Below are 15,567 nucleotides of genomic sequence, written 5' to 3' on the forward strand. Positions count from 1 at the left end.
CAGTCCCATGAACTCTGCCTCCAGCTTCCCACTAGCCTCATCCAGGCTACTGGTATCTCGAGCCCACACCAGGAGAAATGATAACAACTGCAACGATAATTTCCTGACTTCTGTGCTTCCAATTTTGACCTGCTTCCTTCAAAATCCATTCTCGGGGGAGTGTTTTTTGTGTGTTTTGGTAAATTAGATCATGCCACACCCCCACTTATAACTCCAGGGACTTCGAGGCTGCCGAGGACCTCCACGATTTGGCCCTGCCCTGGCCCCCCCTCTGATTTTATCTCAGGCCAGTCACCCTTGTCTTCTGCTTTTCAAATGAATCATGTTTGCCTCTGCCTCAAGTCCTTTGCCCTTATTTTTCCCTCTTCCTGGAACATTCTTTCCCCCCAAATCTTTACATTACTCTTTTTTCTTGTCAATCAGATCTGAGCTCAAATTTCACCTCTAGTAAGATGCAGGCCAAGGCCACCCACCGAGGCTAAAAGAAGCGCTCCCCCCCCATCATTCTGTCAGATTTCCCTCAGGCTGAAGCTGCCTTATTTACTCACTTGTTTACTCTCTGTCTCCCTAACAAGTAAGTATTTGTTGAAGGAATAAATGTAGGAATGAACATGCTGTCCTTATAAGCAACCATCTCACTACCTGCCAAGTCGGATATAAATTAGCTTTAGGAAAGTTTATATTCTGAGGAAACAGGAATCATTCCGACCCACCGCATGCCTTCCTTGCTTCAGACCAAGTCCTCTCAAATTCTAATTAATTCCCCACACCAACCATGAAAAGTGGATTTGAGCACAGAATGACATTATAGATGGACATGAGCCCAAAGAGCCTATCACAAAGTACTATTAGCATGTCTTATTTTTTAAAATTATGCCAAAAATACGGCAGACCTGATAAACAAATAAATGGTAAATATAACTGAGGTGGCTCCACGAATTGCCAAGTCTGCCAGATACATACTATGAATGAATAATATGATTTATAACTATTTAATCTAGAATGAACTAAATTTCAGAATCTGAACGACATCAAAAACATACCTCCCCTCTTCTTCTCATTTCGAATTTCCCACTTGTGTCTTGGCTTGGATGGTGTGATCTGAATGAGCCCGAGTTTTCCATCTGATGTTCCAAACAAAAGGTCTTCTCCAGAGTCACCTAGTCATAATTAAAGTCAACATGTTTATCCCACAACTCATCTCTTTAAAATTAAAATACTTTCATATAGACTTTCATGTAAATGTCTCATTAAAAAAATAATAGACAAAGACAGAAAACTTAATTTGGGAAGATGGTTATATATTCAGATAATTTTATAACCATTAAACATAAGACTCTTCCTTATCATCTAATTTTAAGATGAGAAAACTCAAAATTAAGTTCAATAACTCATTACGGTTGGTGACCGGCAAGTTGTCAGACAACAACCGTCTCAATTCCAGCTCATGTTCCTTCTACAAGTTCCCATTTTCACTTCATATATAAATGCTTAAGAACCTGAAATATCCTGACTTCACATAATGCACCCCCTTATTTGACTGTGGAAAAATGAAATGCTGATTACCGCCGTTTCCATTGTGTAGTGCTAAGACGGTAGGTGGGCCAGGAACTTCGATTTCATATATCACATCCGATCCCTGAAGGAGAACAAATATTTAAAATAAACAGAATACAATTTTTTTTTTAAAGGACCTTTTTCCTTTTCTTTTAAATCCTTTGAGGTTTCTTTTTTTAAATAGATTTTTAGAGAGAGGAAGGGAGAGAGAAACATCAACTGATTGCCTCCTGTATGTGTGCTGACCAGGGATGGACCCTGCAGCGTAGGTATGTGCCCTGACCTGGAATTGAACCCGCAACCTTTTGCTGTACGGGATGACGCTCCAACCAACTGAGCCAGAATACAAATGTAAAAGAATGTAGGCACTCAGAGATAACATCAATGTTCATATAAAGAACTCTAGAATAAAACTACAGAAAAAATTAGGTCACGAATATTAACTTGCATTGGTTAGCAATTTTGCATGTGTTAACTCATTTTAAACTAAACTATATATAAAGTATAAAAATCAAGAAGACAAATATTTAAAATATCTTCCACTCTCAATGCTTTTCATTTTAAATACTCTGTCTGAAAACCTAACACTGGTCACTTTTCCTAACAAAACTCTCTGGAAACATGTTTTGCTTCTGTCCTTTAACATAGAGCACATTCAAACATGTAAACAGACCCAAAGTTACTTACTAAGAAAAGTTCTGGCCTTGCCTTTGGGTATTTCCAAAACCCACTCCAGTAAGAAGCAGGATGACCTACTATTTAGATAAGGAAACAAGTTAGGTCTTTTTGTCTTTTTTTCAGTTTTGCCGCTTGTAATGCTTTCATTTAGTGCACAGTATTTGTGAAACTGTCAAGAATGAGGCAGATGTACTCATACTCACATGGAAAGAACATCCATGACAAAGCATTCAATGAAAAGAATTTGTAAAATTACAGTAAAAAAATTAAATACAGAGCACACGAGAGAGCCATGTGCTTTATCTTTTATTTAAAATAACACTTAAAAATTTACAAATACCTACATAGAACTATATAAACATAAAAGAATACACACAAGACTGTTTTTAAAAGGCTGCCTCTGGACTGGCTGGTGTGGCTCAGTGGTTGAGTGTTGACCCATGAAATGAGGTCACTGGTTGGATTCCCAGTCAGGGCACATGCCCAGGTTGGGGGTGCGATCCCCAGGAGGGGGCGTGCAGGAGGCAGCCAATCAATGTTGATGTTTCTCTCTGATCGATGTTTTTCTCTCTCTTCCTCCTTGTTCCTCTCTCTCTAAAATCAATAAAAACATGTTTTTTAAAAAAGGCTGCCTCTGGGGCAGCAGACTGCCTAGCAAGGCAGATGGGGAGCAGGGAGAAGTGTGCAGGGCACAGAAAAGATTGCAACTGTTTGTTTTTAACAAACCCTTGGTGACTTTTTTTTTTTTTACAATAAGCATATGGACCTCTTCTTGTTAACAAAGCAGAATCCTAGAATTCAGCCCCATCAATCTCTAATTGAATGCTAGCCAGCTCCTGTTAAAAGCCTTATTCAAACAACTCGTATTTTCTGTATTTGGGAGCACAGGCAAGGGGAGAAATTAATCATTTTTGCCTCTAGAACAAACCTTAAACATTACTTTAACTCACCTTAGGGGGAAAAAAAACAAACCTCATAGAACCACTGGAGTTTTCCTTTTATAAAAGAGCTAATGCCAAGAAATGACCATCTGGGTATGAAATTCCAAAGAGTGAGACAGCCAGTGGTGGCACAGAATAAACAGCTAGACTTTTGTTCAACTGCACTATCATCGGCCTAAATTTCTGAACCAACTAATCCACTTGTTGTATGTTACTTGCACTTAAATTTATTTTATGGATCCTGGTGTGTATATTTTAATGAAAAGTTAGTTTCAAGAAGACATAGTTATAACCATTATTACTAATAACAATGGCTATAAGAGGTTGTTTTAGCCAATTATGGTTTTTAATTTTTCCCTCTATCACTCACTTCCTTATCTAACTAATATTTACTGAAAGCTTATTCTGTTCCACATAATGTCATAAACGGTGGGTAAACTCAATGATAAAACCCTGATCTCAACTATCCCTTGTTAAAACCCAACAACCTTTCCCCAAATTTTCTCTTTTAATTTCATTTGTTGGGAGAGGGGAGGGTGATGGAAAAAGAAAACAAAAAAGAAAAAAGAAAGAAAAAGAAAAGCTGGGAAGGGTTCTGTGTAGTTAAGGTACTCCATTCTGATAGTATTAGCTCAAAAATCATGCAGGTGGGGAAAATTATCTTTTTCCATATATGCCTCTCTAAAAACTTGCCAAAGATCTGAACACATTTATTTACCTCAAGTAAAAAAATTTTGTTATTAAAATATTTTTTAAAAGTTTCCAGATATAATTTTAAGTAGGGCATTTAAAGTGGTAGTAATCATTAAAATGATATACCTCAAGTAGCTACTGTTCATCAATATTCATTTACCTAAATTATGAAAAATTATAAAAATGCAAATAATAGCAACCTGTAAAACTCTGAGAAGTCTGTCCTGGCAGGCCAATACCGGGGTAATACGAGGTAATCTTTCCACTGGAAGGCAGATGACATCATTGATTTTGTCCCCAGAGAGGTAATAATGTTGGTCTTTGCAGTCACAATAATGGTTATAGATGTAACTTGCACTGAGAAAGAGGTCTGAGCCAGATATGTGCCTGAAGACAGTAAAAGTACTTTAACACATCCAGATTTTAAAATATAAGCATAAAAAACTAAAATTTTTTCAGAGGTGAAAATAAAAGTTTATTTATACAGTTTTACTATCATTTTATCACAGACTTGAATGGTTTTTTGTTTTGTTTTGTTTTGATCTCCTGCCTCTTAATTTCCAGCTTTTTGGTATAACACTGATTTTGATAGCTGAAAATAAGGATCTTAACGCCTCAGCCTTCTCAAAACTTGAAGTCAGAAAAACTGGAAACAAAGACAATGATAATTGTCTATATCTAAAAATCAAATAATATGTCAGAAAGTAACTGCTTTGAATATGTACTATGTGCCAACCCTGTCCTAAGTGACATATCTATCAGCTCAAACCTCAGAACTCTATAAACTAAGGACCATTTTCAACCCTTTTTACAGGTGAATAATAAAATGTTAAGTAACTTGCCTAATGGCACGTAACTAGTAAGACAGTGGAGTGGACTGCAACTCAGGTAGTTTTAACTCGGGTTAACTTTCTTACTACGACACTGTATTCACTAGAAAGGCTATTTGAAGCAAATCTACTTTAAATGATAAACAGAGGAAAAAAATGCCTTCATTAGAATTTTATCTTGAAAAAATAAATGAAAACAAGTTCATTTCAAATTATATTTAATACAATTTAGGCAATAATCACAACTGTGTCCTAAATCGTAAGACTGAATCCAGTTTTAAATGGAGGAGCTGAAGGTTTTTGACAAAAAATATAGGCTAGTGTATACCTTTCACTTCTAATTGCTACTACCATGTTATCATAAAGAGACTACTGTGGTTTTATTGGAAGGTTTCACCTATTTCTCCACCTCTAAGGTATATTTAAAATTTTTTTTTTATACTAAAATTATTCCTTATGCTATAATGATCCTCATTAATTTTCTCTTCTTTAATTATTGTTCAGGTGGCCTTACTCTGTGACTGATATTATTTCACAATATCATTTCTATCAACCTAATGAAATTCCCTGTCTTTTTTCATAGTTGGAAATTTCATTTTGAAACCCATCTGCATTATATTTGCATTACACTGTCCAAAGTACTACTTGGCAATCACTATTGTTGACACAGATGTGAGACAGATGGGAACTTTAAGCCAGGAAGGATGTGTAAGTGGTAATCACTTTTATAAGTGTCAATTTCCTTATTGAATATTTTCAAGTTATAACCTTGTTTTCTTAGGCAACCTTATAAAAATGTGGAGATACAGGTAATTTTTCAAAAATTAAGTACATAACCTTTTCATACCACCTCTGCCACTCCAGTAAAAACATTTTAAAACCTAGACTCCTAGTTGCAAATAGTCATGGATATGTAAAGTACAGCACAGGGAACATAGTCTATGTAATATTGCAATAACTATGTGTGGTGCCAGGTGGCTATTGGAAATACCGGGAGACACACACACACACTTTGTAAACTATATAACTGTCTAACCACTATGATATGTACCTGAAACTAACACAAAATAATACTGAATGTAAACTGTAATTGAAAAATAAAACACTAGACTCCTTATCTTCCCAACTCTGTCCACATGCCTTTCTAAATGTGGAGGTATGCTAATAGTTACTTTATTACTTTGATTTTAGTATTTCACAGTTCTCATTGGTCACATCTATCTACAAAAGCATTTCAAAAGTATACTTTTGCTAAAGCACGGAAAGTACTTCCAGTTGCCATCGTTTAACTCTTATCTAATCTCCCCAAGCTCAAGCTTTCCAGCCCAGACATCAGGGCATGTGTGTGCATGAAACAGAGAGCTGTGCATACACAGAACTCTGCACTGAATCAGTCGTTTCCAAAAGGAGGTCTGGATGCTTATACAATGTGGCTGCATCAGATTCAGATGAAGAACTTTTTTCCTTTAACCCATTCCTAGTAATTCTGATTCTGCGGGTACAATGTAGGACAAGGAGTCTACTGATTCAAGCTTCCAAGGGGTTCTCCTAAGTACCAGGTTTGAGGAACAGTAGATGAGATGAACTTTAAGGCCCTTCCCAGCCCGTGATTCAAAAACTAAATTTTTAATTGCATGATTTCCCATTTCAGGAAGCCATTAAGAGGGGCTATTTTCACTTAGAGTCTTACCTGACTAGCCTGAAGTTATACCCTATTGGTGGTCACCAACTTTGACGGCTAGCCTTCTAAGAAAATGTTGCTGCCTTGAAACCAGAACTTCCAGAGACAACAAAGAAACTGAAACTTAAATATCTAGGGATTTCTTTCACTTTTTTCTTTTATACCTTGATCGTAAATCATAATTGAACCAACCAGTCAAAAATAAACATATAAATACTATAAATGTCTTAACAAGAAAACATTTTAACAATCAATTTTATATTGATTCTAGGTAAAATTTAATTTCTGACTAATAAAATACCTTTAGTAAATTTTATTTCCCAGAAAACCCGTTACGATTTGATAATCAAATATTTGTCACCTTTCCAAAATATTGTTAAGTGTATATAGAAAAATAAAAAGGAAATAAACATACATAGCTTTAATGCTTTCAGTGAGGTTTGTTTCAAAAGAGAGGAACTGTTTTCCTCTTTTTGTGAAACCTCGAATCTCAGATCCTGCAGCAATAAAAATTTTCTCCTGGGGCGTGTTAAGAACCCCTCCTAGTTCCAGTCTTGCAATCTTCTGCCCTGGTAAAGTCTTGAACACTGCCTGCAAAAATCATCGGAGAAAAAATTAAGTAGACAGCTATTGTAAGCATTTTCCTTTACTGTAAAAATGCTGGGATTTTAAACTTACAGAAATATTAGTTCTACTATATAGAAATACTTTTAGATACAAATGTATTTACTTCAGTAGGTCTCCTGGGTTTTTTGCTAAATATCTTCAAACTTTGGAATACTTATTCCCACACGTTTCAGGGACATCATTAAAATCTAAACCCTTGCAAATCAAAGTAGAGCTCACTAAGCAACAGTATTACATCACTAACTGAAAAAAATGCATAATCTCAGGCCCAAGCCCCAATCTACAGAATGAGAATCTGCATTTTCACAAGATTCTCCCATGGACATGTTTTTACACTTGAATCATCTTTTAAAAACTAATCTCTCCTGGTTTCTTTATAATTTTTAGAAACTTCAGTAGTATAAATAACTATATAATTTACTGGAAAGCTTAACTTACTGTTTCTCTATTTAATGGGAAACAATATTTGTATCAATTTCTTCCTGCTTATTTCCCATTTTATTATTGACATCAGATTATACACAGAGAACAAACTGAGAGGATATATGAAGGAAATACTGAGTTTCTGAAAGTTTTCACCCTCTTTACCTTTTTGTAAATTCCATATAAAGTATAATGAGTATAAGAGTTCCCATCTCAAACCCATCACTTGTAAATTATGATCTGTGGATATGATGATGTAATCATCGCTTCCCTGATCAGGTTACATGAAGCAGCAAAAGTGATGCTTCCAGGTTGCACTATGTTATGTAAGACTCCATCTTAGAGGCTTGACAATTTTCCTGCTGGTCTGAGCAGTAAGGTCACCATGTTGTGAGAGAGCCTGGCAGAGGACCACACACAGCAAGGAATAGTGAGGGGGCCTCCAGATGCTGAGAGCAGACCCTGGCTTGCAGAGAGCAACAAAGTGGGGACCTCAGTCCTACAATAGCAAGGAAACGAATTCTGCTGACAACCACGTGAACCTGGAATAGGACTCCGAGCTCCAGAAAGGAACAGAGCCTGGCTGACATCTATATTGCTGCCATGTGAAACTTTGAGCCAGACTCCTGACCCACAGAAACTGTGAAATAATGAATGCGTGTTGTTTTAAGCCCCTAAGTTTGAGGTGATTTGTTACAAAGCACAGAAAACTAATAAATCACCCTGGGCTGCCAAAGATGTTTTACAAATAGCTGACAAATGACTCTTGTGCTTTCTGGAGCTTCATACTTCATATAACTATTTCCCTCACAACCCATTTCTCATTGTATTTTAGAAAAATTTTAACCTAGGATTATTCAATAAGTAGCATTTCTCTTTTAGAAATTCCTTTTATCCCCTAAAGAAAAAGCTATACATACCACTGCTTCTCCTTTCTTCATGCCAAAGCACAAAACTACCCCATCATGATCTCCAATAACCACCTGTAACAGATTGAAGAGAATCTAAAATTATTATTATACCCTAATAACTATATATGGAGAAAACGATATTCTCAATATATAAATTATAATTTTAAAAGCAGAAATCAGAAAGTCTAAGACACCCCCACAAAAACTAATCCTCCAAAGAATTACAGAGAAAGGCCAAAGAGAAGGTCATGGAGAGTTGTGGAAGTAGCTGGCCATATATTCTGTTCCTACCACATAACCAGAGCAAGGAAACAGGGACAGAAACGGCAGGGAGGTAATTTTTTTTCTTAACTGGAGCATAAGAACATTTTGTTTTTTAACCTTCTCCCCAGGATATTTCCCCCTGCTTTTCAGAGAGAATGGAAGGGAGAGAGGGGGAGAGAAACACTGATGTGAGAGAGACTCATCGATTGGCTGCCTCCGGCAGGTGGGCCAACTGGGACCGGGCCTGCAACCGAGGTGCATGCTCCTGACTGGACTCGAACCCAGGGCCCTTCAGTCCAAGGGCCAACGCTCCAGCCACTGAGCCAAACTGGCTAGGGCGGAGCATAAGAACATTTTAAGATTAACTTTAAAAACATTACCAAATAAGGTTGTGACTGACTGATTTGATATTTTAAACCTGTTTAATGGAAAAATTTTAACATAAGCAAAAGTAGACAGAATATTATAATGAATTCCCATGTGTCCATCACCCAGCTTCAATAATTACGCATTATCTGATGTGGCCAATGAATTACTCTAAAGTAAATAGGGAGGGAGACTTTAATATCTCTTCTTCAGAAATTGCTAATCAAGAAGACAAAAGGTAAGAAACAGATTAGAAAAACAATTACATTTGATCTAATATATATGCATATATAAGGTGCCCCCCCAAAATGTATACACACACTTTGAATAACTATAAAGGCAGTGTTTATTAAAATACATTTCATTTTCAAAATTGAACTATCAGCTGTTAAAGTGATTTTTTTGGGGGACACTCTGTATTGATATATGTAGGAGTATGTGTGTATGTGTGTGTGTGTGTGTGTGTGTGTGTAAATTAATAAATAAGTCACTCATCCCAAGAATCAAAGTATGAATGTTCTTTTCAAGCAAAATGGAACATTAAAAAATTGGCCAAGTATTAGGATATAAAATAAGTCTCAAATATAAAAATGTTAATATCGTGCAGACTTTGTTCTTAGAGTGCTGATTCTTAACTTTCTAGGGGGAATCACAAACAACTTTGTGTATCTGATGAAAGTTGTTGACTTTCTCCCTGGAACAATAAGCATTTACAAATAATTATGTTCACACTTTCAGATTCATGGATCTTTGAAAAGATGAAAAATACATAGTTAAGGTTTTGATTTTTTGACAATACACTACTCCAATAACTTGTAAAACAATCTATTACAGGGATTCCCAAAGTGTGGTTCCTAGACAGATGGAAATTAAAGAAGACTTCTTTGGGAATCTGCGCAGTCAATGCTAATTTTGTAAGTAAGCCTTTATTTTCCTTTTCGCTAGGTGATATTTGCAATGATGGTACAGAAGTACTGATGGGCAAAATTACCAGTGTCTGATAAACAAAACAATGATCCCAAACTATCAGTAATCTGTAACCTTCATCACCACTTGAGAGTTAAGGACATAAAATCCAGTTTCATGTAAGGATGTCCTTGATGAAGCAATACAAACTTTTAATCTTATTAAATCCTGACTCTTGAATACGTCTTTTTAATATTTAGTATGAGAAAATAGGAAGTATGCATTAAGCACTTCTGCTGCGGAAAAGCATTTGTATCATTGTTTGAGTTATGAGCTGAACTATCCACTTTTTTCAAGAAACACTATTTTTAAAAATGAAGGAACAACCAACAACTGTTATTAACACGTGGGTATTTTGTGGACTTTTTTTAAATGGAAGGAAGTGAACTTGTTATTTCAAAGGAAAACAAATGACCATATTTGCTAATATGGTAAAGTTTGAGCTTTCAAGGTGAATATCAGTACTTTGGAAGGCTTGTACCTGCCACAGTGAGACTGACAGCTTCATAATACTTAAACTTTTCGATGAGACTAGCAGTGACATTAACAAATGTGGTATGTTTGATACTCTATAATAAAATGCATCAACATTTGGAAAATCTGTAGAACTCGAATGAACCAATACGGTCAAATGACCATCAGAGGATGCTATAAATCCATGCATGAGTAAAATATCCATACAAAGTACAAGATAGACCAATGGATTTTAATGTGTCAAACTATAAAAAGTTAATCAATATGGTGTGAGATTCCATTGAGCACCTAATGTTTAAGAAACTACTACTTGTCAAATATAGGTGTAGCATCAAATATGAAGAGCAATAATTATCTGGAAAATCTAGTTAAATATCCCTCCCTATTTTCAACTATGTATCTGTGTAAGCTAGATTTTCATGTACTTCGACACCAACATATCACAGCAGCCCACCATAAGAATCCAGGTAACCCTGCTTGTACCTGACTAAAGAATTTGCAAAATGTAGCACAATACCACTATTCCCACTGAATTCTTTGGTTTTGAAAACAGTTATTTCTCATAAAAATGCTATTTATGTAAACATGTAACAGGCCTAATATTTTTTAAAATGGTGTAATAGCCCCAGTCTGTTTTGCTCAGTGGTTAAAGTGTCAGCCCGTGGACTTAAGGGTTCTGAGTTCAATTCTGACCAAGGGCATGTACCTCACAGGCTCGATGCCAGGCCCTGGTTGGGGAGCGTGTGGAGGGCAACCAAGCGATGGGTCTCTCTCACGTCAATGTTTCTCTCCCTCTCTCTCTCTCCCTTCCACTCTCTCTGAAAAACAATGGGGAAAAAATATATATCCTCAGGTGGGGATTAAAATAGTGTAAAAAATATTTTAAACATTTCTTAGTTTGAATTTTGATATAGTAAGTATTGATAGGCATAACTATATAAACAAAAGTTACTTGGGATTCTCAATAATTTAAATGTATAAAAGGGTCCTGAGACCTAAAGGTTTGAGATGATCTTATCTAGTAGACTGAATATAATAAATGACAACCAGAATTCTGTTGATTTATCTTGACAAATGTTAATGTATCAGGATACTGTATTTACTTGGCAGCTATCAAAATATCCTACTAGTCTACTGAGAAATTATAATTGTCTTAGGGACATCATAACTGTCTTGTGTCATAGGATCAATGTTTCTACAAAAATCAATATTGTTAAATATAAAGCTCAACATCAAAATAATTACTCTTAAAAATATGATGAAGTTTCAAAAATGCAATTTCTCTATATTCAATTGTTTTACATTTCTTTTTTCATATACACAACCTGGTGCACACAAGTATACACAGTAAATTATTTCAAAAAAATGGAATATGGTTTTAATAAGTTTGCCTATACTATTTACTAACTGTACATAATAATTATAATATCCAAGGAAATTACTGTTTGTAAATGTTCCTTGGTACTCCAACCTCTGCTCAAATTGAAGAACTTCACTTCCATTTTAACAGCATTTTAAAAAGAGTAATTTACCAATAAAGAAGGAAACATAAACTCCTCCTCTGCCAGAGCTAAGGAGATGTGCAGAAATCAAATCTCTACAGTACCTTCTGTGTAGCTCTATGTCTGGAGGCAGGAAGCAGCTTCATGGTCTTCTGAGAAGTCACTCCCACCTATGGAAACACAGCATCATCTGGTGGATGCTCTCTCACAACTGTAATCTGAGTCACTACATCAGATTAGCAGGACCAGCAGATTCAGATCACAGTGAGTTTTATTTTTCATTGCAGTACTTGTGATACAAAGTAATTATTACTATCAGTGATGAACTTACCTAATGAAATATGCCACAAAAAATCGGAAGACAGTAAACAACCCAAAACAGTATAATTTACACTTGTAGAAACTTATGTTATCAAGTCAAAAAACCCTGTGACATTACTGACAAAGATACTTCACGAGAAAAAAAAAAAAACTTCTAGAGGCCTTCTTTTACAACTTCATACAGTTGTTAAAGACTTTTTGTAAAACGATTTAAAAATCTTTGGAAACAGTAATTATTAAAAATGCAACAAACAAGATTTTTGCTAAAACACCAAAGATCTTGACGGCACTGTCGTCCAATAAAACTGATGCTGAAGATGATTCTACAAAAGGTACAGAAGATGGAAACAACAGGAACAGTCACTAGCCCCGAACAGAGAGCTACTGGAGGAAGATGGGAGACAAGCTGGAGAAAGCAACCAATCATGGAAGAATTTACATACGGTGCAAATCTATAACGTTATTCCGCATGCCAGGGAGGGGGTATTAAAGTTCAAAAGAATGTTCTTGGATTTGGATTTTGAAACGTCAGTCTAGGAAGGGACGTGAAGGGCGGCCTGGAGGCTGGGAGCCCAATTAGGAGGCCGTTTTAAAGATCCGAGCCACGACGGGCAATGGACACAGGGAAACGGGAGGGATCCAAGAGGCTTTTAGACCGGCGCAGCCAGACCAGAGCTAGGTGCCGAGCGCTCAGCGAGCTCCCAGCGCGGCCGCCGCGAGGACGCGCGCACCACCCGCCGAAAGGGACCCTAAACCGGATGTGCAGCAGGAGGGAACCGGGGGCGGGCGGGGGCACGGAGGGGTCGCCAGCTCCGGACGCGGCGGCTGTTTCTACAGAAGCTGCCTCCTCCGAGCCTCCGGATCCTCAGCTATCACGGGGCCACTCGGAGAATTTCCATGGGGATTCAATATCCGGGGGTGTCGTCACACTGACTGCGGTCGGGCCGGTGGGGTCCGGCTTACAGTAAGAAATAAGGGGCGCTCCGGGGACGGCGTGGGGGAGGCGGAGATTCAGCGTCAGCGGGACCCGGGGTCGCGTCGGGGCCGGGGCACCAGCTTCGTCCAAGTCCCGGTGGACCGTAACGGACCAGCCGGGGCTGCGCGGGAGGAGGGCGACCCGAAGGCAGCTCCCCGCCCCGCACTTGGCCGCGGGCCCCGCTCCCCGCGACCGCACGGACGCCAGTGGGAGGACCGACCGCAGCCTCTCAGGGAGCCGGGCCCACAGCGCACGGCGTCGCCCCGCCCCCTCGGGTTTACCTGTAAATAATCCGCTCGGTGCAAATGCAGATCCATGGCGGCGGCACAGACGCGCCGGGCAGGGCCGGGCCGGGACCAGGCGGACGGAGGCTGCGGGACCCCAGGCTTCTGAGGGGAAACAGGTCGCGTCCCCTCGGAAGGGCGACCCCAGCCGCAGCGGCCCCGGCGGGGATGAAAACGCGGGGCTTCTGGGCTGTGGCGTCCAGCGTGACGTCAATACGTTCACGTGAGGGAGACCAAGGACCAAAGGGAAGCTCCGCCCCTCTCCCGAGCTGGTCCAATCAGAGGAGGAGAGGGGCTGAGCGCCGGAGGGGTGGTTTCCAGGGAGACCGCAGACGCAGTCTTGGCTCCGCCCCCAGCGCCGCCCGAGGCGCACTTCTAAGTCTCTCTGGATGAAAAGGGTGGATGTGAAGATGTGTACGCTCGGACCTGTTTCTCTGACATCGGGAAGGACCCCTCAACGAATTAAGTTCCACCGTTATTAGCTTATATCAGCAGTTCTCAAACTTTTGGCCTTTGGATCTCTTCACAATATTTTTACAAACTTTTGAGGACCCTACATACCTTTTGTTTATATGAGTTATCTATTGATATTTACCGTATTAGAAATTAGAACTGAAAATTTTAAAATGTTAAAAGTAGCCCGGCCGGGCGTGGCACAGCGGTTGAGTGTCGACCTAGGATCCAGGCGATCGAGTTCGATTCCCAGCCAGGGCACATGCCAGGGTTGTGGGCTCTATCCCCAGTCGGGGGCGTGCAGGAGGCAGCCGATAAATGACTCATCATTGATGTTTCTATCTCTCTCTCCTTCTCCTTTCCTCTCTCTGAAATCAATGTATATATTTTAAATGTTAAAAGTAAAATTAAATATTTTAATGAAAAACAATATTTTCCAAAATAAACATAGAAAGATTAGTGCTATTTACAAATCTGTTTACTGTCCACTGGGATAGTAAATAGGAGTCCCAACTCTACTTGTGCATTCAACCTATTGGTATATGTGTGGGTGGATTTTTTTTAAGTATATGAAGAAAATTTGGTCCAAAGTTGGTTGCAGTGTTGAATGTGGCTTCATCATACAACATCCCCAAATCCTATTTGTTAATATCACTACAGATTTCATCAGAAAAGATTTTAAGTATTGGAAAGCTGTGGATACACAGCTCAGACGGTGGATACAAATTTAGCAAAACTCTAATTTGTGGGTAAAGGCTTGAATTTCAAGCATTGGTAACAAATGTCAACTGTTTTCCTTAAAGTAACAGGTTCCCTTCTTCAATTCACAAGAAAGTGCATGCCAAATATCCAAGTCTGAATAATCATAATTTGTTCATTGTGCTTTCAAAAAAAAAAAAAAGTGTTCCATTTAAAAAAGCAATGAGTTCAGCTAGCAACCCAAATATAATCACACCAGTGCTTTTCCTTGAGACAACTAATGTAGTTTGGTATTTAGTAGAAATGCACTATGCATTCTTCCCATATCATCACCCAGCATAGTTAAAAAGATCCTCAAGGAGTGAAGACTTAAAATGAACAACTTTTACTGCTTCATAATGAACATTTTTACATGAAACTTTTGTTCCCTGCCAATGTGGGTGTGAAGAATACAGAGGCTACTGCTACAGTTTGAAGCCACTGCTTTGATTCATGCTTAAGTGCCAGCAGTATTAACCTCCATGGCTTTTGTACCATCAGTGAAAAAGGCAAATAACGTTTTAGTGTTATAAAAACAGTTTCAAAATCACAGACCCCCTGAAAAGGCCTCAGGGGCCCTCAGCCTACTGCTGACCTATGGTGACCCAGGATCTGACCTAGAGCTGACATTCCTTGACTCCTGTCCACCAGCCCACCCTTTGGCCACACAGTGTGCTCTGCCCACAGAAGTGCTGCAGGTACTGTCCCTTTCCTGGTTTATGTGGTCTACTAGGGAAGACTTCGCAACTGACTGTGAATCAGGAATTAAACCCCTGAAAAGAGTTGCTTCTTTGGAAGATAAATTACTTGCAACAGAAGGATCTGAGGTTTTGCCCAAATTCCAAGGTGTTCCAGACAATTTTTTTTCTGAGGCTAAAATAA

At 38.6% G+C, this 15,567-nt stretch overlaps 1 protein-coding gene across 1 annotated transcript in view; it reads right to left on the reverse strand.

The window, feature by feature from the left end:
• BBS7 (Bardet-Biedl syndrome 7) overlaps positions 1-13,715 on the reverse strand; it is a 37,788-nt gene extending 24,073 nt beyond the window's left edge. Inside the window, exons 1-7 of the mRNA XM_081136331.1 lie at positions 13,492-13,715; positions 12,018-12,083; positions 8,351-8,413; positions 6,796-6,971; positions 4,070-4,256; positions 1,567-1,639; positions 1,044-1,160 (exon numbers count right to left, since the gene is read on the reverse strand). Of these exons, the coding sequence (XP_080992457.1) occupies positions 1,044-1,160; positions 1,567-1,639; positions 4,070-4,256; positions 6,796-6,971; positions 8,351-8,413; positions 12,018-12,083; positions 13,492-13,527 (718 nt within the window). The 5' untranslated portion in view covers positions 13,528-13,715. The remainder of the gene's footprint in view (positions 1-1,043; positions 1,161-1,566; positions 1,640-4,069; positions 4,257-6,795; positions 6,972-8,350; positions 8,414-12,017; positions 12,084-13,491) is intronic.
• Positions 13,716-15,567: the final 1,852 nt, after the last annotated feature.

Source organism: Miniopterus schreibersii (genome assembly GCF_964146895.1).
Source record: "Miniopterus schreibersii genome assembly, chromosome: 4".
In the NCBI taxonomy this organism is placed as follows: domain Eukaryota; kingdom Metazoa; phylum Chordata; class Mammalia; order Chiroptera; family Miniopteridae; genus Miniopterus; species Miniopterus schreibersii.